This window comes from Corylus avellana, chromosome 8, assembly GCF_965113065.1.
Source record: "Corylus avellana chromosome 8, dhCorAvel1.hap1.2, whole genome shotgun sequence".
NCBI lineage: Eukaryota > Viridiplantae > Streptophyta > Magnoliopsida > Fagales > Betulaceae > Corylus > Corylus avellana.
Window position 1 is genome coordinate 7,369,766 of NC_142497.1, and position 23,796 is coordinate 7,393,561.

General features: G+C 37.7%; 3 protein-coding genes and 2 pseudogenes across 3 annotated transcripts; all 5 read right to left on the reverse strand.

Moving 5' to 3' along the window:
- Positions 1 to 682: 682 nt before the first annotated feature.
- LOC132162847 (uncharacterized) lies at positions 683 to 2,980 on the reverse strand. Its single transcript, XM_059573066.2, has 4 exons — positions 2,803 to 2,980; positions 2,486 to 2,628; positions 2,290 to 2,387; positions 683 to 923 (listed from the first exon to the last, which is right to left on the reverse strand). Exons 1-4 carry the CDS (start codon positions 2,978 to 2,980, stop codon positions 683 to 685), a joined length of 660 nt encoding a protein of 219 aa, XP_059429049.2.
- A 3,824-nt stretch (positions 2,981 to 6,804) lies between these two features.
- Positions 6,805 to 7,332, reverse strand: LOC148584060 (uncharacterized; annotated as a pseudogene).
- A 2-nt stretch (positions 7,333 to 7,334) lies between these two features.
- On the reverse strand, positions 7,335 to 11,720 carry LOC148584061 (TMV resistance protein N pseudogene; annotated as a pseudogene).
- Positions 11,721 to 20,471: 8,751 nt separating this feature from the next.
- On the reverse strand, positions 20,472 to 23,743 carry LOC132164240 (disease resistance-like protein DSC1). Its single transcript, XM_059574707.2, has 5 exons — positions 23,426 to 23,743; positions 22,082 to 23,308; positions 21,298 to 21,996; positions 20,903 to 21,170; positions 20,472 to 20,826 (listed from the first exon to the last, which is right to left on the reverse strand). The coding sequence occupies exons 1-3, from the start codon at positions 23,666 to 23,668 to the stop codon at positions 21,334 to 21,336; spliced, it is 2,133 nt and encodes a 710-aa protein (XP_059430690.2). The 5' UTR covers positions 23,669 to 23,743; the 3' UTR covers positions 20,472 to 20,826; positions 20,903 to 21,170; positions 21,298 to 21,333.
- On the reverse strand, positions 20,518 to 21,317 carry LOC132164241 (uncharacterized). The gene is made up of 3 exons (XM_088518722.1): positions 21,298 to 21,317; positions 21,095 to 21,170; positions 20,518 to 20,826 (listed from the first exon to the last, which is right to left on the reverse strand). Exons 1-3 carry the CDS (start codon positions 21,315 to 21,317, stop codon positions 20,518 to 20,520), a joined length of 405 nt encoding a protein of 134 aa, XP_088374848.1.
- Positions 23,744 to 23,796: the final 53 nt, after the last annotated feature.

Below are 23,796 nucleotides of genomic sequence, written 5' to 3' on the forward strand. Positions count from 1 at the left end.
GCATCATCGGAGGTGGTTGCGACCACCCCTGATGACCCGGAGCATTGGGGCTAGTCACGACCACACCTCATGTTTTATCTGGTGGCTGCAACCACTAAATTGGGTGGTCTGACAATCTCCGCAATGGTTGGGGGCGGCACCGACCAAGAGGAATGGGGTGTATTTTTGTGTTATTTCTATAAGGGTATTTTAAGAAATTTGATTGAAATATGATTCCATTCCAATTAGGAAATTTGTTCGTACTTGTTTAATCACGAAACAAATGAATAAGAATAGTCATTTCATTTCAGCTTTTTGTATTACCGGTAAGAAAAATGTTATTTAGTAAACTCTCATACGACTATCATACAACTGTGATGATGCGACAATAAATTCAACCTTTGGATCAACAAGGACTTGTAAAAATAAAAATCAATGGTTGATATTTACTGTCACATCATCATAGTTGTATGACAGTCATATGAGAGTCTACTAAATAGCATTACTCAACCTGTAATATTCATTCCTTATACCATGGTGTCAAACATACCCTAAACTTTTGTCTTTGGTGTCTTCCAACCTCAAGTGGAACTTGTTTAGTGTAAAATTTATTCAGTTTTGTGTCCTCTCCATTCAGGTCCATCAAAACGATTGAAAGAAATCTTTAACTATGAACTTTTAGTAACCGAGCTAAATATAGTATTTAAAGTGGTTTAATATACAAGTTGGGAAAAAGTTCTATGCTAAAAAGATCATCCTCTTCTGGAGATCCTGGCATCATTTCATCATACATTACTTGGCTGCTACGTATCATCTCTGCAGAGTGTTTATCTATTGCTTTTGCTTTTGGTCCTCTTAGCTGTTCGATTTTGTTATTCCGCTTGATCCTTGATATTCCACATGAAAGCTTCTCTAGGAAGTATTCCCTATCTTTCTTCATCTTCCTGCATCACATGTGAAATTGGATCAATATCATTATTAATGCAACTTAGCCTGGGCTTCTACTATATATAGCATTTGGAGGTATAGGAATGATGTGAAACTTGGGGAACCGGCTCTAGAGTTTGGTGCTAAAGATATGGAGTGCTGGGCTGATAAAATGGCTTGTTTGATGCTGGATTCTTACAGTTATTTTTGGCTGGTTTCTTTTTTGGGGGTCTGCTTTTGATCTGGCTACTGCAGAATTGATGGGGCAGTACTGGAGGAGTGATGGCATTATCCTTTTGCTGCTTTGGGAACAGTTCTAAAGTATGGTTGTGCTGTTACCGTGCATAACAATGATGAATATTATGTAATCGAAAAGAGAGAGATTAAGAGAGAGTCGAGACATAGATTTAACGTGGTTCGGCAATGTGCCTACATCCACAGAGAGTGCAGGTGTATTTTTCTATTAATGATTAAGGATTACAACAAAACATATATATATATATATATATATATATATATATATATATATAGAAAAACTCTAATTATACAAACGTATTTTGAAAATTGTTTGGTATCAGAACTAGCCACCATGTCAAGGGGTTCGAGTCACAAAGAGGGTGACCTATGGACTAGATTAAAATACTAATAGGTGAAAGTCGCTTCGCTCCGCTCCGTCTACTTAGCCAACCACTGATGTTCTAATATGAGTCACTAGTTCCAACTGGCTGGGTTGTATAGATGTTTCTTTTGTTGTTTCTTTTGTGGGATTGTCGTTTTATTGCTTATGTGTATTGATGGATGTGTTAGACTAAATCTCAGAAGATTGAGATTTGTCTGTATATCTTTGTTTCGGCTGCTAGGTTGGAGGTTAGTTGTTTGTCAGCAGCTTGAGTTTTAGCAGTCTTTTGTTGGAGGGATATTGTATTCTCTGTGTTATAAAAAATTTCATTCATCCAAAAAAATAAAATAAATAGGGGGCTGATATTATTTTCTCTCATACTAAAGTTTATTATTTATAAGAGAAATACAATTCAAGATAACGATAAATATAACAAAATTAAATGAACCGAACTACCGCCAAACCTAGGTAAAGATATATACCATTAAACCTAGATAAAAATAAACTCAACTCGATAAAAGATAAAAAGAGTAATGCTAGATACTATATTTTTTTATAGTTATTACTCTTTTAGAAAAGAGAATCCAGGCTAGTTTAGCTTGAGTGAAACATGAAGTATCCAAGTTTATGTAGGCTGAGCTTGAGTGGTGCAAAATTCAGCTATATCTTGGCTTTGTATATGCACATGATGCTGTCATGATTTATGTTCCTACTGTAACATAACAAGACTATTCATTCCCATCATGGTTTGATTTGTTCTTGACCTATCAAGTATCACCCATGTTGCCTTCAGATTTATGGCTGCTTTCAATGCCACCGCCTTAGGTGATGATCCTGCAGTCACCTCTATGTCAAATTCAACCTGAGATTTTGATGCAAAAATTCGCATTAGCTCCCTTTTATGATAATGGTGATTTCAAAAGTTCAAAACTTAGAATTTAGCAGCTGTTTTAACAGTACCTGCTTGGCTTCATACAGCTCAGAAATCTGACCAAGTTCGATGCTATTTTGATACTCGTTTGTTTTCCAAGCAACTTCTGTCTCAACAACTCTCTCATTTGCTCCTAGCATTGAGCTGGAATCCACTCTGCTTCCATATCCCACTATGAAGAGAAAACAGTAAGTAGAGAGAACAAAGAAAACCCACCAAACTAATATCAGTAACTTCATTTTACTTGTTATATATTCTGCACACTATCTTAAAAAAATTCTTTGCTGAATTTTGTTTCTCCCTTGCTGCTCAGCTCCTTTCAGAAGATAAAGACAGGAATGCTTACATGGCCTTTTGCTTCTCATGAAAGATAACGTACTAGGGGTTTTAACCTGATGAATGACTGCAAGGAGGGTGAGCTTATCTCCAGGCTTGAGTGACAAGCCATGCAGTGCCCACCCAATGGCGCTTGAACTAACTTCTCTTGATGCATCCTGGATCACCACCACCCTCTGAGCTTCCATGGCAATGACTTATCTTTTTGTCAAATGGGAAGATGATAAGAAAACAGATTAATTTTTCTATCTTTTCATTACCCTTTTTCATTCCTTGGATATTTAGTTTAAAAAAAAATCTTATGTTTCAGAAAAATGAATCTGGTTTAAGAGAAAATCATTGGTAACTGAACAAAAATCTGAAGAGGACAATTGAATTTTGCAGAGCTCAATGCCTATAAATGTTTTTGAGATAATCGTGTTAAAATGGAAGCATGAGAACACAAGAAGTGAGAGAACAAGTGATGGTGAACTTAGTATAACACCTAGAAGTTTTTTCAAACGCATATTCGGATATCCAAAAGGGATGAGACCATTAGCTTTAAGGTTGTTGGTGTTGTTAATACCAAAGCTTTGCATCTGCAGTGAATGTCTTGTCTGTGTAAATTACTAAGTGCAAAAGGACAAGGACTTGGGGAAATTCTGATGGGGAGGAAGTTTTGGTGAGAGGGTTGCTATATATTTTTAATAATCCCAAGAGGAATCCTCGAGAACTGCTGGTATTTTGTTATTCACTTGAAATTGTTTACATATTTCTGCACTGATTCTTCTAAAGCTTGTTGGATCACAGTTGGAAAAAAGACAAAAAAGATCTAGTGGGATCATTTTGATTCTCTGTTACCTCACAGATTTCTTGTAAGCTCCTCACATTGGTGTCCTTTCACTCGATTTTTTTCTTATCAGGGTGGTTATGAAGAATCTCCACGGGTGGATGATGGAAAAGAAGGATGTGGACTATTTGGCTCTTGTTGCTCTTCATTCTCTTTCTCTTCTTCTTGGAAGTGAGGGAAGAAGTCATAGTTTTCTTGGCCACGCCAATTCTACGTTCTCTCGCCGAATTTACTATTTGAAATTACATTTTTATTTGACAACTATTTCATTAAAAAAAATAATTCAAAGGTTGATTGAGATTGTCGCATCAACTTTATGAGATAAACATATTGTGTATAGCATTACTCATCTCTATAACGATGATGTTTCCCAAGCTTAGATTATACAACTCGTGATTGGAGCGTGAATCATAACCAATGAAAACACTTTTCGCATATGCAATGCTCCAAAATACTTGCAAGTTGAGATGTTGTGCTACCCTTCATTTCGTGTTGACTGCTGAGTAATGCTACATACTCACCTCATATCTTACTTTTATATCACTAAGTTAATGTGTCAGTGTTTTTTAGCTTTTGAATTAGCCTTTATTAAAAGAAAAAAGAAAAAAAAAAAAAATCAATGATAGGCCAGGGCGGACCTACAACATGCCTTGTGGGGTCCATGGCACCCCAAGGATTTTTAAAGCCTTTGTAATCTTTTTTTTTTTTTTTTTTTTTAATTTTTTTTTATATATTATGCCCTTGTAATAGGGGCCCCGGCAAGGCTTACCCCAACACAAATCGTAACTCCTGCCACACATTGTAGCTCCTTGTCAAATAGGCAACTAAAAAAAGAAAAAAACATAGAAACTTTTTATAGAAACTAGCAACACTAAGACTTTACAAAAAAATAAACCTATAAAAAACAAAATGACAAACAAAAGATAATAATACTGAAATAAAATAGTGTGTTTAAGAGGTAAGCGTGAAATTTATTTGGCAGCGTGAGAACTAGGCGTGCCTTTTTGAACCGATGTACTAATTAAAATGCAACACCTTTAATTTTCATTAAAAAAACTAGATAACTTCTTTTTTATTATGTTAGTTAATTTTTTCTTCTAATTCGTTATTTGTTTTGCAGCATTCGACTAACACCTGATTGTGTTTGGGGTTTGTTTCTAAGAAATCGCTTAAGATAATACTCATTCCTAAAAAGTTACCCATTTTTCTTAGACCCTATTAATTGTGTATATTTTATTTTGCCATTAGTCTATATTATTACGTATTTGTGATGGCTTATATTAAAATTTTGAATATTTACTTTGACTATTAGATTTTTTTAGCTAATTTAATTTTACATAAATGCGCGAACACACACATAAAGAGATTATATATGTGTGTAAAAGTTCGGACCCCAATAAAAAAATTCCTAGTTCCACCCTTAATGGCCCTATCACATTAGCTTAGAGATATGGGAATTTAGAATTACTCATGCATGCGTCTTGTGATGTTTTTCCACACCTTTTAGTGGGACAACAATTGGACAAATATATTGCAAATGGGTATACGAGTTTAAAAGAGATGGAAATAGCAATATTGACGGATACAAAGTTCGTCTTGGAGTCGGAGGTTATGCTAAAAAAGAAAAAGAAAAATGAGACATTGGCTTTGTTAGGCCACATGAAAAGGACAACTATCAGGAAATTAATTAATTCCTTTCACAACTCTCCTCTCCCCTCCCCTCCAAACCCCTGTGAAACCCTAAGCCCCCCCTCCAGAGCGCCGCCGCCGCCTCAGGGGAGGAGGGATGCCCTTTGCCTGCATCCCTCCTCCCCTCGACCTCTCCGCTCCAGGTACTAGTATTTTACTTGATGTCCCTAGTCCCGGTGCCCCCTCTCTTCTCCCTCCCCGCCTCTCCTTTTCCCTTCTGCTTTTTCTCCATTTTTTGCCTATGGTCTTGCCATTCCCCCGCCCGCTTTCTTCCCCGTCATCTCCATCTGCAGCGTTTCTTGCTTGGGTTGAAATGGTTTGGGTGCTGGATCGGCTTGCCTTCAACTGATCCTCCGTCCTCCACCTGGTTTCCCCCGACGCCTGCCCACCACCTTGCTTCTCGGTTCCGCCGTGCCCATCCCACCTTTTGCAAGGGTTCCGTCGATCCGGCTGGGTTTGTTTTCGTTTCTCCCTGATTGTGCTTCTTTGCTTTCGTTCTTTGATTTTGCTTTTTTGCTTCCTGGTTTTTGTTTTTAGGCTTGTTTCAGTATTTGGTGTTTTCTGTTATGTTGTGCTTGTGTTCTCTCTCAGTGGGTACTGCTTTTAGGAGCTTTCACTCAAACTCTCCCCCTCCCTGTTTGTTTGTGTGTGCCGCCGATCTCCTTCGCGCCCGTTTCGCTGCTCACCGCTCGCTGTCAGGTCTTTTCACGCGCCCCTCCCGCGCCAAGCTTTTTGTGCCACCTTCCGCGGCGGTCTCCGGCCAGCTCGCGATCGGCCTCCTCCAGCTGCCGTGACCCGCTTTGTGTGTTTTTCACATTTATTTCCCTATATTGTTGTTTTTTCTGTCATTTCTTTTTCTGCATTTGTTTTACTATTCCTTTTATTTCCCTGTATGGTTTTTTTCTTTTTGCTTGTAATAAGACTCTCTTCTCCTGCTTTGTTGCTCATGGTTGCTGGCCGTTATTACTAGTCCAAACCCTTGGGTTGTGGATGTGAACTTTATCCTGGCCTTCGGGTCGAGGAGGATGAGTATCGGCTTGGGGATTTTGCTCTCAAGGCCGAGGAATAAGTATCGGCTTGGGGGTTTTGCTCTCAAGGCCGAGGAATAAGCGCTACCTATGCATTAGATGGTGTTTGTTTGATGCAGATTTGATTTTTAAACCTGATGATTAGTCATAGGTTAGTAGATGCTGTGTTATGGTTGATTTGGACTGTTGTTGATGACTGTATCTTTAACTTCGGCTATGATTTACTTTAGAGCTTTTTGCTCTATTTGTAAGAGCTTTAGGCTCACGATTTTTATCAATGAATGGGTATGGTACATTTCAAAAAAAAAGAAAAAAGAAAAGGACAACTATCATTCAAGGGGATAAAAATCAACACAAAATTCAGTCATAAAAGTGTCCTCTCAAAAAGGAAGTACATTCCAATCAAGACATGTTGAGCCCCCATCATTGAAGCTGATATGGAAGGAAAGGAAGAGAGTCCTCCAACTTAGGCAATTGCTGTAAATGTTGCTGAAACAAATATGGAAGAAAATAGTCTACTAAGGTAAGAAAGTTGAGCAACACTATCTGGTATTCTCATAAATTTGTTCCCGCTAAGGTTTAAAGACCAAAGTGAAGATAAGCAACTAAGGTCATCAGGGATCGCTCCATCCAATAGGTTGCAATAACTCAGATCTAGTGATTCAAGATTTGAAAGTTGCCAGGCACTTTCTATTATCCTTGTAAAATTGTTCCCAGACAAATTTAAAACCCTAAGTAAGGATAAGCAACTAAGATCACAAGGAATTGCTCTATTTGATAGATTGCGATAACTCAAATCTAGTTCCCTTAAAGAGCTTAAACTTGAGAACGAATTTGGGAGCAAAAGACTTATAATGGGATCTGGTCCACTGCCTATTGGAAGTTTCCTTGTAGCACTTCAACCTACCCAAAAGTTCTTTAGACATTTCATACCACTGATCATGTTCTTTGGGATTTTCTCTAGTCTTGAGCTATTAGATATACTAAGACTGTCTTAGGCATTGTGAGCTCAACAAGCTTGTTTGATTGAAAACTGGTTAGCAAGGATTCAAAAGGATATCCCCACCATTCCATAGCGCATAACTCATTGCTTAGCATGAAATTCGAAGGTTCTCCATGCCATTCCAGATTAGTGCGTAAATTATCACAAGAGTAATAAGATCAAATCACAAGCATTTTCAATTCTTTCATCTCTGAGAAGGCTTCAACATTTAGTCGCCCTGCTTTCTGTAAAGGCAATTTTAGGACAATGCCTCTAACCGCATTAGTTCCCTAGTAACCAAGACAAATGAAATTAGTGTCATGGAAATATTTGACAAATACTTGGAAGAATCAGTATAAAAAATTTACTTCTCTATGCTTGTGTGTAGACTAATCCACTTACAGTATCATTTTTCAATACGTGAATGACATCCTTATCATGACACAATCTATTGCGTTTGCCAAGCTCTGCAAACTCATCGTGAACTATTTTTTGACCACTTTTTCGTAATAAATCATGCATCCCCAATCTTCCGCAAGTTATAAGAGATTTGTCTACAAGAACTTTGATATTGATATTGATATAACGGTAACCAAAACTTTCTAGAATGTGTATGATGTTATCCATATATGCTCCATTGAAGAAACATGCAATATCTAAAAACAATTCTTTCTCCAAAGGCTTCAATCCATCAAAACTTATTTTAAGTTTATCCAAAAATTTTGTGTTAGGATTTTCTTTTAGGAAATCCCTAGCACTTTCCCATTCATCCATGTTTCTACCAAATAAGAATGAACCAAAAACTTCAAGAGCTAAAGGAAGGCCTTGAGCGTAATTCACAAATTCCTTGGACAATTCCACATAATTTTCTTCGGGATGGGATTTCTTGAAGGCTTTCCTACTAAAGAGCTATAAAGCTTCATTTTCATTCAAGTTCTTTAATAGGTATCATTCACAAATCTATTTAGCAAATGTCGATCTCGGCTTGTTATAATGATCCTACTCCCTCGACCAAACCAATCATGGCTCCTTGCTAATGTGTTTAGTTGTTCTTCTTCACCCACATCGTCAAGCACAATGAAAACCTTTTTATTACGTAGTCTATTTGCTATCACTCTGCTTGCCTCAAACTCATTCCATATATTCATTTCTCTTTCCATGAGGATCTCAGAAATAAGTTGTTTTTGTAGAGAAACTAGACCATGAGTTCTAGTTTCTTCTATAATATCAGCAATAAAGCAACTAGCTTCAAATTGATGAGAAACTATTGCATAAATGGCTTTTGACAGAGTTGTTTTGCCAATTCCACCCATCACATAAATCCCTAAATAGTGAACATCATCTAATCCTATACTAAGTAAGGTCATAATTTCCTCCACATGGGATTCTATTCCAACAAAATCCTTTAAAACAATTGAGAAGTTACCAGTAATCAATCCATCAAATATACGATTACAAATTTCTTTGATAACATTTGATTTGTACCTGTAAGAAAGATAGATCAGCTATAGCCATAGAGAGAAAAACGCTGAATAATTTACAACGTTAGGTTGCATTCATCAAAGAAATGGAAATTCTTAATTTATGATGTAGCACCATAATTAAGGTTTGATTTGCTTTATTCATCATGCAGTCTAATAAAAAACCATGTTTTATCACTTGACTATAAAACTTCATTGGTTTGAGAGTATGCCTAATTTTACTAGGTCCTTTAATTATTTGTATGCTTCTTGCATTCCCTTTTTCATAGTCATTTTTTTTTTCTTTAATCTTCACAATTATAAGATAAAGATATCACAAATAGACCAATTAAATATACTTACTACGTAATGCTACTTCTGTTAATTGAAGCAATTCTGCACGAAATTTAAATTTGTGAGCTAAAATGAACAAAGACTTGGTGTAATGGTCATGGTTGTGGATGGTTAATTAGAAATGGCAATAGCATTTTAATCTGATATTATTTATGGATTTCAACTCCCCCAAATATTGTTTATTCATAAGATGTACGTAATTTGACCATTTTACGGTTTGAGAAATTATATCTAAAATCCTTAGGTAAACGCGCTTTTTTAAAAAACTCCCTGGGTATTTTTTTTTTGGAAATTTAGTCCCTGGGTAACTCGAAACTACAAGAAAACTCCCTACCGTCAATTTTTGTTAACTTCCGTTAGTCTACTCAAAACTCACCGTTTTATTTGATTAAAATATTATTTTTTTATTAATTTAATTTAAAAAATTCAATCTTAAAAAAAAAAAAATAAAAATAAAAAAAAAAAAAAAATTTGAAGGGTGGCCAGGGGTGGCACCGCCACCCCTGGCCACCCCCCCCCCAACCCCTATGGGGTGGCTCAAGCCACCCCTTGGGTGGCTTGGGGTGGCTCGCGGCCACCCCTTTCCACCCAAGGGGTGGCTCGCGGCCACCCCATGGGTGGAGGGGTGGCCTGCGGGCCACCCCAAACCCCCAAGGGGTGGCTGCGACCCACCCCCTTGGGGGTTTGGGGTGGCCCGCAGGCCACCCCTCCACCCATGGGGTGGCCGCGAGCCACCCCTTAGGTGGAATGGGGTGGCCTGCGGGCCACCCCAAACCGCCCATGGGGTGGCTCAAGCCACCCCTTGGGTGGCTTGGGTTGGGTCGCGGCCACCCCTTTCCACCCCATGGGTGGAGGGGTGGCCTGCGGGCCACCCCAAACCCCCAAGGGGTGGCCGCGACCCACCCCCTTGGGGGTTTGGGGTGGCCCGCAGGCCACCCCTCCACCCATGGGGTGGCCGCGAGCCACCCATTAGGTGGAATGGGGTGGCCGCAAGCCACCCCTTAGGTGGAAAGGGGTGGCCGCGAGCCACCCCAAGCCACCCAAGGGGTGGCTCGAGCCACCCCATGGGTGGAAAGGGGTGGTCGCGAGCCACCCCAAGCCACCCCAGGGGTGGGCGACCCACCCCTGGGGTGGCTTGCGGCCACCCCATAGGGGTTGGGGGGGGGGGGGTGGCCGGGGGTGGCACCGCCACCCCTGGCCACCCTTCAAATTTTTTTTTTTTATTATTTTTTTTTTAAGATTGAATTTTTTAAATTAAATTAATAAAAAAATAATATTTTAATCAAATAAAACTGTGAGTTTTGAGTAGACTAACGGAAGTTAACAAAAATTGACGGTAGGGAGTTTTCTTGTAGTTTCGAGTTATCCAGGGACTAAATTTCCAAAAAAAAATACCCAGGGAGTTTTTTAAAAAAGCGCGTTTACCTAAGGATTTTAGATATAATTTCCCTTAGGGTTTTTATATGATTTTTACTTTTTTGTGATAAATTTCTTTATTATGTTAATTTTAGCCTCACATTGTTAGAATATAATATTTTTCGTATATTTCATATTTGGTTGATATTGAAATATTCTTTATTTAAGGATGTATTGTAATCAAATATTGAAATTGTAATAAAAAATCAAGAGTCTAAATCATTTTTATTTTTTTAGCTTCTTCATATCATCATTGCTTGTGGTACTTTTTCCACAAAATCTGAGTTTTTATGAAGATGGTGATAATATATGATTTAGCTAGACCCCCCCAAAAAATAAAAGTAAAGGAAAAGAAAGATGCTTTTTGTCACTACAATTAATATACACAGATAATGGTTGGTGAGGCAAAAAAACGAAGACTAGAAGTTTGTTTGGAGTTGGCAAAAATTAAAAATTTCCCGAAGTCCAAACAAACTGAAAGTTGGTGTCATTCTGTTGGACTAGGAAATTAAATAAAATTTTGCATGTTAATCCATGGGAGAGTCTGCCAAATTTTAGTGTAGTAAATCATGATGAAGATACTAATTTAGAACAAAATTTGATTATTTTGCATAAATTATCAACTTATTCATGTTCACGCTGAAAGAAGAAAAGACTTTAATGTAACCTATTGCTATCAATACATCGATGCCATCTAGAGATCTTGCTCACTTCTGTCAAAGCAGTTTTCCACTTTGACATCATCTGAACGTCAACCTTGGCATCTTTTTCATGGCTACCAAAAGCTTATGCAAAAGTTCCCCTCTCGTTTCCTACATCGGATGGATTCACATGGTAGAAAATAGGCAAAACTATAAGCCCCGTGCATTTGACCATCTTGGAAAGTTCATTGAGACACCATTTAGAGGATGCATAGTTTTTAGAGATAACGGCGATTCCATACTTGGATTTTTGTATTGCTTTTGAAAGCTCATCATAAATATATTTTCCTCGCTCGAGCTTTTCATCATCTCTAAACACGCCAATGCCTTTCTGTTTCAAAGCTTTATGTAGATGGTCTGTAAAACTCGTGCGGGTGCCTTTTCAATAAAAACGGAGGAAAACATTGTATCCCCGTGAAGGTGTTGAGGAAGAAGATGAAGAGTCTGTCTGAATGCTCGTGGATGCCATCGAAGGCATACAAGCTTGTTTAACAAGGTTCTGAGAATAGGCTGGATCAGTTTCTGTAACAAGCTAAGTTCTGGTTATTGTTTATATTGAAAAGGCTTTCCGCGTTGTGAAAAAGCGGTCAACATATATATATATATATATGGAAAAATATAAATGCCCTTCAAACTATCAGCCATTTGTAATTTAGCTCTCCAATGTTCAAAATGTAATAAAGTAGCCCCCCAAACTACCAACCAGTTGCAATTTGCCCACTCTGTTAGTCAGCACTGTCAAAATGGATGGAAAAGTTAAAACAACATCGTTTTGTTGAGGTAAAGTTACTAAAATGCCCTTTTAGGAATTTTTATTTTTATTTTTTTATTTTTAAAAAAAGGCCCACTAAACGTTGTCGTTTTGCTTTAAAAAAAAAAAAAAACCCTTGCACGAGACTTCCGTCCATCATTGAAGGACTCATCTTCTTCATTAGGAATGCTCTATTTCGTCACTTCCCAAAACGACAGTCCAGTTCCACCCAACCTTTAGACCCATAATTGAAACTTAAAACTCAGTACAGGTACTGTGTCCATGATGCAGGGAGCAACAACTACTTGGTGCTTAGAAGTCCTATTTCTTTGTGGTTGTTGATGGATGAAGGCAACTTGGATTCTTGCTCTGTTACTTGGTCTTGAAGGAGATTAGTTTATCTATTTGGACTCATTCACGTAATGGACTCCAAGAAGCATTAAACTTGTTGCAGACTTTTGGTTTTTTGCTGTTTCTTATCTTTAATTACCACATAACTGTTTCTTCTCAATTTCCATACATTACTATAAGATAATGTATAGTAACGTATGATGTTATCAATTATCTTTACTCCTCATGTAAACGTTTTTGTCTATTCCATACTATAAGAAGATGTATGGTGTTATGACAAATGTAAATTCCAAGATCACCAAAGAAGTAGAAAAGTGCAGAATATAAAAATTAACACAACTACACAAGACACCAAAATTGAAGTGGTTCGGCTTAACAAGCTTACATCCATTGGCGGAGACGATCCAGGAGAAATTCACTAACAAGAGAGTGGAGTACAAAGAGTAGTACGAATAAAACCACTCAATCCCAAAAGCCCCAATACACCCCAATCTCACTCAAAAGAGAATTAAATACAAAAGAGAAAATATTCTCTAAAATTCTCTAAGCTTTTCAGCATTCCAAATGTGAGATCAAACTGAAGAAAAATGGTGTATCTTCTTCTCCTTGCAGCATAAGCCTCTCTCTCTCTCGGCAACTTCAGTTTTTTTCTTCTTTCTATCTTTTCACTAAAATTGATGCATTCTCCTCTTAAGACCGAATGGCTTCAACCTTTTAACAACCAAGCCATTTTGTCAAAGCTTCTAGAAGAAGCTTAATAAAGAAGGGACAAAATGGACGTGTGAGAGAGAGAAACTTAAGTCAAAAGGTATGGGTGTAAAAGTAACCATAATTGTTTGGGGCCCACGGTAAGGTTGAAGAGGAAATGCAAGTCACCTCTTCTAACAAATCTCCACCTTGACTTGAATTTCATCAAGTCTTCAACACAAATCTCCTCAAGACGTCTCCTCCAACACCCCTAAGGGTAATTACAAACAACAAACACCAATCAAGCCCAAGCAATGCTTGAACTTGAGGATCGGAAGTGGCTTAGTCAACATGTCTGCTGGATTTTCCGCCATAGCAATTTTCTTCATTATGAAATCTCATTGTGTCACGACCTCACAAAGAAAATGATATCTGACATCAATGTGTTTGGTCCTCTCATGATACATTTTATTTTTGGGCAAATGTATTGTGCTCTGGCTATCAAAAAATACAACAGTCTCATCCTGCTGCAAACCTAGATCACTAACCAAACCTCTGAGCCAAATTGCTTCTTTCACTGCCTCTGCTGCTGCCATATACTCTGCCTCTGTAGTGGACAAAGCAACCATCGACTGTAAAGTCGCTTTCCAACTAATGGCACACCCCGAGAGAGTGAAAACAAAACCTGTTAGAGATCTTCTTTTATCCAAATCACCAGCATAATCTGAATCAACATAACCAGTGACACTAGAATTGATACCACTGCCTCTATCATAGACTAAACCAACATCTGGAGTGCCTCGTAAATAACAGAGTATCCATTTCACTGCCTGCCAGTGAACCTTGCCCGGATTTGCCATGTAGCGACTAACAACACTGACTGCCTGTGAAATATCTGGACGAGTGCACACTATAGCATACATGATGCTCCCAACTGCACTGGAGTAAGGAACACACGACATGAATTGCTCCTCCTCCTCACTCTGTGGCACTGACGTTGCTGAAAGTCTGAAATGAGCTGCAAGTGGAGTACTCACTGGTTTAGAATTATGCATACCAAAGCGTTCAAGTACTTTCTCAATGTACTTTTTCTGTGACAAGTACAACTTTCCCGCTTTTCTATCCCTGTGAATCTCAGTACCAAGGATTTTCTTCACAGCACCCAAATCCTTCATTTCAAACTCATCACTTAACATAGATTTCAATCTCTTAATCTCCAACATGCTTTTAGCAACAATAAGCATGACATCCACATTGAGTAACAAATAAACAAAAGAACCATCAGATAATTGCCTGTAATACACACAACTGTCATAGCTACTTCTTGTGTAACCATGTCCGATCATAAAGCTATCAAACCGCTTGTACTAATTGCATGGAGATTGTTTTAAACCATACAATAACCTCCTCAACTGACAAACATGATCTTCTTTACCTTCAGCAATGGACCCTTCTGGCTGATGTATGTAAATGGTTTCCTCAAGATCACCATGCAGAAATGCAGTTTTCACATCAAGTTGCTCAAGTTCCAAATCATTTAGAGCAACCATGGCAAGCAAAACACAAATAAAACTATGTCTTACAACAGGAGAGAAAACTTCATTGAAGCCCATACCTTCTCTCTGACTATAGCCCTTTGCTACCAAACGTGCCTTGAACCTTGCATCTTCAACACCTGGGATTTCTTCCTGTTTCTTGAAGATCCATTTGCAACCAACAGTTTTAGCGCCTTTATGCAATTTCACCAATTCCCATGTTTGGTTCTTATGAAGAGACTCAATCTCCTCATTCATGGCAATAACCCATTGAGCAGACTCACTACTTGTGACAGCTTCTGAGTAAGTGGAAGGCTCATGAACTGCAGTGTCCTCTACCATAGTAAGTGCATATGCTACCAAATCTGCATAGCCAGATCTCTGAGGTGGCCTAATCTGCCTCATCTGTCTACCAGCCGCAATACTGGTATCTTGCACTTCTTGTGGATCATCGTCATTAGAATTGGAATCATGAACATTTGTAACATGATGATCTTGACTATTATCTCGCACCCTCTATGAAGCCTCCACCTAAAGCTCCACCTCCTTGCTAGAACCCTGCTCCTTTCCTGCAGAAACAATAGACTCTTTTCTCGGGTGAAGCATGACAGATTCATCAAATACAACATCTCTACTGACTATAAACTTAGGTGACTTAGGATCAGAACACCACAATCTATATCCTTTCACCCCATCCGCATAGCCTAAAAATATACATTTCTTTGACCTAGGCTCAAGCTTACCATCATTCACATGACAATAAGTAAGACAACCAAAAGTTTTTAAAAATGAATAATCAGTAGAAGTACCAGACTATACCTCATAAGGAGTTTTACAATCAATGGATGTTGATGGAGAACGGTTGACCAAATAGCAAGCAGTATTGACCGCCTCTGCCCAAAAATCTAGACAACCCGGCATTTGAAAGTAAGCAATGCACTCTCTCCAAGAGAGTCCTGTTCATCCACTCAGCGACCCCATTTTGCTGTGGAGTATGACTAACTGTGTGATGTCTAGCGATGCCTTCATCCTTGCAGAATTCATTAAATTCACCACCACAAAATTCCATGCCGTTGTCTGTTCTGAGTCGCTTGATTTTCTTCTCAGTTTGATTCTTAATTAATGTCTTCCATTGCTCGAAAGTGACAAACACATCACTTTTCTTCTTCAAAAAATACACCCAGACTTTTCTCGAATAATCATCAATAAATGTAACAAAGTATCCAGTACCACCCTTTGATGGAACCTGAGAGGGACCCCATAGATCTGAATGGATATAATCCAATGTACCACTTGTTCCGTGGATGCATGTACCGAACTTGACTCTGAACTGTTTTCCGAACACACAATGCTCACAAAAGGCAAGAGATCCTGTTTTTTGGTCACAAAGCAAACCCCATTTGCTCAGGATTGTCTTACCCCTCTCACTCATATGACCCAACCGCATATGCCATAACCGGGTAGTGTCTGAATTTGGATCATCTGAAGAAGACATAGCAGCTGAACCTGTTACCGTACTACCTTGAAGAAAGTAGAGGCCATCAACCTTGTTACCTTTCATTATAACCAATGAGCCTTTGCTAACCCAAATGACTCTACCTTCACTGGAATACTTGTATCCAAGGGAGTCCAAAATGCCCACTGAAATTAGATTTTTCTTCAAATCTGGTATATGTCGAACATTCGTCAAAGTCCTCACAATCTCATCATGCATCCTAATTCTAATTGTACCAATACCAACAATCTTGCAGGCAACATTATTTCCCATCGAGACTGAACCACCATTGATTGAATCATAGGTAGTAAACCAATCATTTTTAAGGGACATATGAAATGTACAAGCAGTATCAAGGACCCACTTGTCGTTAAAACGATCATTAGAAATGGTAACTACAAGGACAAGGACTGAACCCTTAGAATTTCCTTCGACAACACCAGCCAAAGAAGAGGAACTTTGCTTGTCACCTTCCTTATCAATTTTCAACTTCGGACATTCGGATTTATAATGCCCATACTTTTTACAGTAGTAACACTTTACTTTCTTCTTTGACTTGGACTACGATCGGCCTCTTGATTTACCTTTACCCGAATCCCTCTCACTGGATTGACCTCTAAAATTAGAAGAATTTTCTGAACGACCCTTAACAAATAAATCCTCTGCCTGATTATCACTACCTTTACTATTCAATCTTGTCCTCAACTCCATGACACATTATTTTCCTCAAGTTTAAGGGCTTGAGAAGTAATGAATTGATTGCATCGGCCTCACTTTGCTAACGTTTAGATGATAGGGACAAGTACTTGGCAATCAACATGAGAAATGAATAAGCATTTGATTCTTAGTCTGTTGTCGTCTGTGATCGGCAACCTGCTAGCGGTGAGAATCTCCGATTAAAAAATTATCAATTTAATTAACCAAGGCATGACATTGAATATGGATCACTCAATAGGCCTTGGGCTTGAAAGCTGACATGTTGAAAATGGGACAATTAAAAAATTTAAAAAAACATAAAGGTATTCATTATTGTTACCTATTGAAAAAATATGTTTTTCATTTTGGGCCAGATTGAAAAAAATTAGGGTAAAATCCATATACACCCTCAAACTACCACCCATTTTTTTTCTTTGGGAAAACTTCACTAAAGACTCCCGAACTTCCACCTGTTTTGAAATACCGCCCCTAAACTTCAAAATCTCTCAATTTAGTCCCTTGAACTTTCAATTGCTCTCAATTTGGACCCTTCCGTTAATTTTAGCCGTTAAAAATTCAAAAAAAGACCAAAATATCCTTGATTTTTTTTTTTTTTAAATAAAAAAAGTTTTGGAAGTTGGAATTTTATACAAAAGTCAGGGGTATAAACATCATGTGACATTTAAAATCTAACGGAAGGGGTCCAAATTGAAAGCAATTGAAAGTTCAGGGGACTAAATTGAGAGATTTTGAAGTTTATGAGGGGTATTTCAAAACGGGTGGAAGTTCGGGGGATCTTCAGTGAAATTTCCCCTTTTTCTCTTTCATCTAATTTTTTATATATCTCTGTATAATGAATTTGTAAATTTACAATTAAATTTATGTGAGACCCATATGAGTCCACAAATCTACTTCCAGATTGATTACCCATCTTAAAATATATTCAAAATATATTTTTATATTTTTTGTATTTACTTGTATAGGTTGATTTTATTCTGTAATATTGTTCATTAATTACTTAATTGTATTTTCTATTTTAACTGGCATTATTTAACTATAAATATACCTTTTTTGTACACAGTTTGACACAAAAAATACAAAATTCTATTCAAATTTTCTAATCCTTTCTGCACAATTTATAAATTACAGAAACTAAATCTAACTGACGACAAAATGAAGTTGTACATGTGTCTACAAGCCATACTACTCTAATTTGGACATTCATCATCTCCTTTTTTCTAGATTTCCCTCTAATGTCCACGAAAGTTGAAGGAAATGTCATGGAAAGTGGAAAGTTACACCTCACAACACGCCATGTTTTCTGGCTTTCCTCATTCAACACGGTTTTAAGTCTCTTTTCGAGTCAAAAAGCAGAACTGTAAAAACAGTAGCTTTGCATGAATATTGCTTTTTTACAACCACGACCATTTTAACCTCCCACCCAAGTAAAAGTAAAAAAACAAAAAACTGACCAATGTCCATTTGAAGTTGCAGTAGGTCATCGTATGATATTTTGTTTGTTTTTGTTTTTAATTTTTTTTATGTAGTTCATCATATGATAGGTTAAATACAAGAGAAATGCTACAAATACTTAATGTTTTTATCAACCGAGTTTTTTTTGTTTTTGTTTTTTTGTTTTAAAACAAATGGACCAAGTGTTACAAATTATATTTTTGAAATCGCTACTTCTTAAAATTGTAAAGGCGTTTGATAAAACATGTTAAAAAATACTTATTTATCAAATATTTGTTATGCGAAATCGTGATTTTGATTTAAATTCGCGTTTTTTCAAATAAGCATCACTTAGCCTATTTATAGAAATCGCAATTTTTTTTTCCTATTTTAAATTAAGTACTTTTTAAATCGCAATGTCAAACGCTTTACATTTTGCGATATATTTTAAAAACATAAATTATTTTTGTGAAATTGTAATTCCAAACACACCCTAATAATAGGTATGTTAATTTTATTTTTTTTGTTTCCTAAACCAATGAGTAGAGGGCTACAAGGGAGGATCTTTCCCGTTCTTGATCCAAATGGAAGAAAGAATGGGAGACCAATTGGGAATGCTTCCGACCACTAGGTTGGAAGCGGCCATCTAGCTAACAAATGTGCTCGAACATTAACACTTACAGAAACTTTACTAACTTTCCAGCTATGAAAAGATAGTAAAAAAAAGTTGATATCCGAAATAATGGAAACAAAGTTTCAATCCTTGAAAAGATCCGGATTTTGAATGGCTAAGATGATGTTGATTGCATCCCCTTCTAGAATGAGAGAGTTCACCCCCAAGAGAATGGATAGCTAAATGTTACTCATGTAGTCACCTAGCTATTATAATGGTGGAGTTAAAAAATTGGAAATGTCAATAAGTGGCCCTCAGCTAGAGGAATAGTCACAACCTCTTCACAGACAAACAGAAATCCAACTTTTAGATTCTGTTATTGTTCAGTTAGTTTCCATTAGCCCATAAAATCTATTCTGAGAAAAAAAAATAAAAAAATAAAAATAAAAATTACCATTCCATTCGGGTCCCATTACTTGTCCATAGGCATCGTTTGCAAGCAGGTCATGGTCTCATTCCCAGACATTGTTGATCTAGGCTGATGTGACTGCAGTTTCTCCATTAGTGGTAGGAGATAGTTTTGACGTTTATGTCAGTATTTGCTTTTGTGAGGTGAATCACAAAGTAATTGAGAATAAGAGAGTATTCGAATCCTCATACCTTAGGTCCCTTTGGCTATTTATATTGATTAGGTCTTATTGAAATTCTAACCCCACAAATCCTGAGATTAGGGGTGTGAGGTGGCCATGAATGTGACACTGAGTAGTGACATGTCAACAAGGGGATGCTCCCCATACCCCTTGTGTAAGACTATAGGTGAAACTCTAGGATGACTCAATACGGTGTGAGACATTATTTTTCTAAAGTTTAAGGGCTTGAGAAGCGATGAATTGATTGCATCGGGCTTCACTTGCTGACATTTAGCTAATAGGAACAAGTACTTGGCAATCGACAAGTGAAATGAACAAGGATTCGATCCTTAGGCTGTTATCTTCTGTAATCACCAACCTGCTAGAAGTGACAATCTCCGATTACAAAATTATCAGTTTAATTAACCAAGGCCAGACATTAAATCAGGATTGCTCAACGGGCCTTGGGCTTGAATGGGATGTTGAAATTGGGACAATTGAAGAATTTAAAAAAGGAAAAGGTCTTCATTAATTACTACTGTTACTTATTGAAAAAATAGGGTTTTTTTTTGGGGGGGGAGGGGGTGCCAAATTGAAAAGAATTATTCAAAAAACTCTTTATCTTCCAAGATATTGAAAAACTCATTGGTTCTAAGAACACTCTAGTACTCCCCCTCATCTTTGTGAGTCAAGTTATTGTGCTCGTTATTCCACCCAGTTCTGTACAGGGTATCCAATGCAAACTTAAAAATAGACTTGGGATTAAAGGAACTGCCCATTCTTTTTTAAAGAACAAACCCATGTTACGGGACTCCTAATGATTTGTTAAATAAAAAGAAATGCCCTTCTTTTTTTCTTTTTTTTTAGGTGTTACTAACCCTTTTCTTGGAGTTGTGTTTCCTAATGTCGATGAAAGTAACTTTTTTACAAAAGGTTGAATATATGACATAAAATTATTAAGCTAAAATAAATAAACAAACAAATCATTTTACTTGAATTTTATTGGCCATATCATATGGGCAGTATACCAATTCAAGCATATTTCTTGATAGCAGGCTTATATCAGAGAGGGTTCCTCTCCAAGCAAGAGTTCCCTGAACATAGCCTCAGACAATCCACTCTCGTGAATCATTAGATGCCCTCCATCAGAAACCTCATGATACCTAATCCAGGGGAGCTTCTCCACCAAATATCGCTGCATTTCATATGGCACAAGTTTACCTGCATGACCATGCCAGAGATGAACAGAGGCCTCATTGTTAGGGTATGGATTTTCAATCTCCATTGGGTCGAACTCCCAGTTCCCAAAATGCACTATTATGTCTCTATGCAGGGATTCGTAGACCCCTTGTTGTCTTACCTTATGCTGCACACACAAAAACTCATGACCTTGTCATAACTGGCCATAAACCATCACTAAACAAGTAAAGGGGAAGCTTTACCTCATCAGGCATTGGCACTTGTGACATTTTCTGGATGGTTTTTACATCGTGTTGGTTAAAAAGAATAGGGTGTCTTCGCAAGATAGAACAATAAGGGAAGCAATTCTGGGTCATCCACCAGTACACTAGTCCAGGGGCATAGTGCCCAATCCAGAGTTTCCATTGATCTCTCTTTAGTTGCTTCTAGTACACCTCATTCATCAGTTTTGGAGGAAAAGAAGGCCACCATAAATTGATCACTGGAACTACTAGAGTCACCCCAGATAGCCTGCAACATTTAATACAACAATTTCATAAAATTCTGGTCACTTATTGATACAATATCGCATATCTTCAACATTAGATTGACCCAGATGGCATGCTACAACAGGTTGGTTTGGAGCAGAGTTGCTTACCTGAGAGAGTGGCAATACATGTCTTTGACCCACATGCTACAACATTAGATTTGCTTTAATAGGGCCATCCACCATGAGACCCAGCCTAAAATCGTCCAAATGAAATAAAAGATTCTCATAACTTTCTAAATCCAAGCCATGTGGACAAATGCTGTTTAGAACTTGGTACAACTCTGAAGCATCACTCTGATCAAGTAGTACACGTGCCCCACACACCTTCACCTCTACATTCAGGCTGCCTGTTGTAATTGAAGCCTCAAGGTTGCCCCATTCACCCAAACTATTCCTCGCTCTTCTCCGGAACCACTCAGTTGGTATATACACCCAAAATCCATTTGGCCCAACACAAGGGGCTCCAGGGACACAAAGGACTAAGGGTTTTCCAATATCAACTTCATTGGCTTGAAATTGACAAACAAAGTAGGGAAAATTAGGATTGCCGCCATCTTTTGTTGTAGAATTCGAATTCCCATTCTCATTGACTTTTAGTTTTCTTCTCTTTTTTGGGTAACTGTCAGGCTCGTGAACTTGATAAACAATAAAAAGAGCATAACCCTTCCATTCAACAGAGCACAAATCTGTATGCATTTGAATTCTTCCAAACGAATTCCTGCTTTTATGGTTGAACCACTCTGGGATTCCATATCCCACCAGCGCAGGGCCACATGCTACAATAGTACTATAAAAGAAACTTTGACTCTGTAAAAGAGAAAGATGTTAAATCAGCCAAAAGTATTATACAATATCATACACGTGTGTTAAAGAAGGAGAGTAAGAGACTCACATTGCTGTTAATCCATAAAGGGCTTCGTGGATGCATATGGAGGATCTTGAAGGGTTTGCCATCATAATCAATATAAGCGGCTACAAAAGAGCAATCAATGCTCCTTAATTTTTCGTTTGAAGTCCACATCTCCATTTGGTTATAAAACATCTCCAGTGATGGACAATTTTTTACACGCAGGTATTTGAATCCCAATGGGAGCTTCGGCAATACTTGAAGCCAACTACAACCATCCAAGAAAAGTTCATAAAGATGAGAAAGTTGACCGACACTATCCGGTATTCTCGTAAATTTGTTCCCGCTTAGGTTCAACGAATGAAGTGAGGATAAACAACTAAGATCATTGGGGATCGCTCCATTCAATAGATTGCAATAACTCAGATTTAGTTTTCGTAAAGAGCTTAAACCTGAGAATGAATTGGTGAACAAAGAATTGTCAAGATTTGAGCTCAATTGAAGCCTGCTACAATATGCCAAGGAAAGTATTCCAAGTTTGGGAAGTTGGCAGACGCTATCAGGCATCCTCGTAAATTTGTTCCCAGACAAATTTAAATAAGAAAGCGAGGATAAGCAACTAAGATCACTCGGAATTGCTCCATCAGAGATATGGCGATAACTCAAATCTAGTTCTCTTAAAGAGCTTAAACATCTGAATGAATTTGGGAGCAAAAGACTTATAATTGGCTCTGAGCCCCGCTTACCCCCAACATTTAAGACTTTGAGTTTCTTAAAAGATACAATGAAGGATGGTAATTTTCTTATAGCAGCCCCATTTGCCATAAGCACTTCTAGACATTCCATACCACTCAAGTTCTTTGGGATCTTCTTAAGTCTTGAGCAATCGGATATATCGAGATATACAAGAGACGACAAACTCGTAAATGATAATGGTAAGTATTTTATAGCAGTCCCTGTCAAATAAACTTCCTGCAAAGATGTCATACTACCAACAATATTTGGAAACTTCTTGAGTCTTGAGCAACCAGAAAGATAAAGAACTTCAAGAGATTCCAAGTTGATCTCATCTGGAAATCTCTTAAGACATTTGCAATCTCGTAGGTCCAATTCTTTAAGCCGCCTTAGAAATCCAATGGATGGGTGGACCTTAGACAAACTTGTACAATGTACAAGCGCTAGTTTCTCCAGATTTGGGACTCCCATGAAGTCTGGTGTCTCGATCAAGTTTCGAGATTGGCTTAAGTCAATATGTTTCAATTTGTTAAAACTCTGTTTTAGATGACCAATAAATATAGTTAAATAAAATAGATCAAACGAAGAAGAGTAAAAAAGGAATTGAAGAATAAGAATAGGAAGAAAATAAATTTGCGTAAGTCAAAATCTTACCTTCCTTCCATCCCACGGTTTTTTTATGAAGCTATAATGCATTATGAGCTCAACAAGATTGTCTGATTGGAAACTGGTCGGCAAGGATTCCAAAGGATATCTCCACCATTCCATAACGCATAACTCATTGCTTAGCATGAAATTCAAAGGATCTCCATGCCACTCCAGAGTATCACGAGCTTTAGAAAGCCGTGGTAAAAAATTAACGACATTGCTAATCTCAAGCATTTTCAATTTTTTCATCTTTGAAAATGCTTCAACATTTAGTCGCTCATGTTTCTGCAAAGGTAATTTCAGAACAATGCCTTTAACAGCATCAGTTCCCTAGTAGTTAAGAAAAATGAAATTAGTGTGGTATAGTGTGAATATTT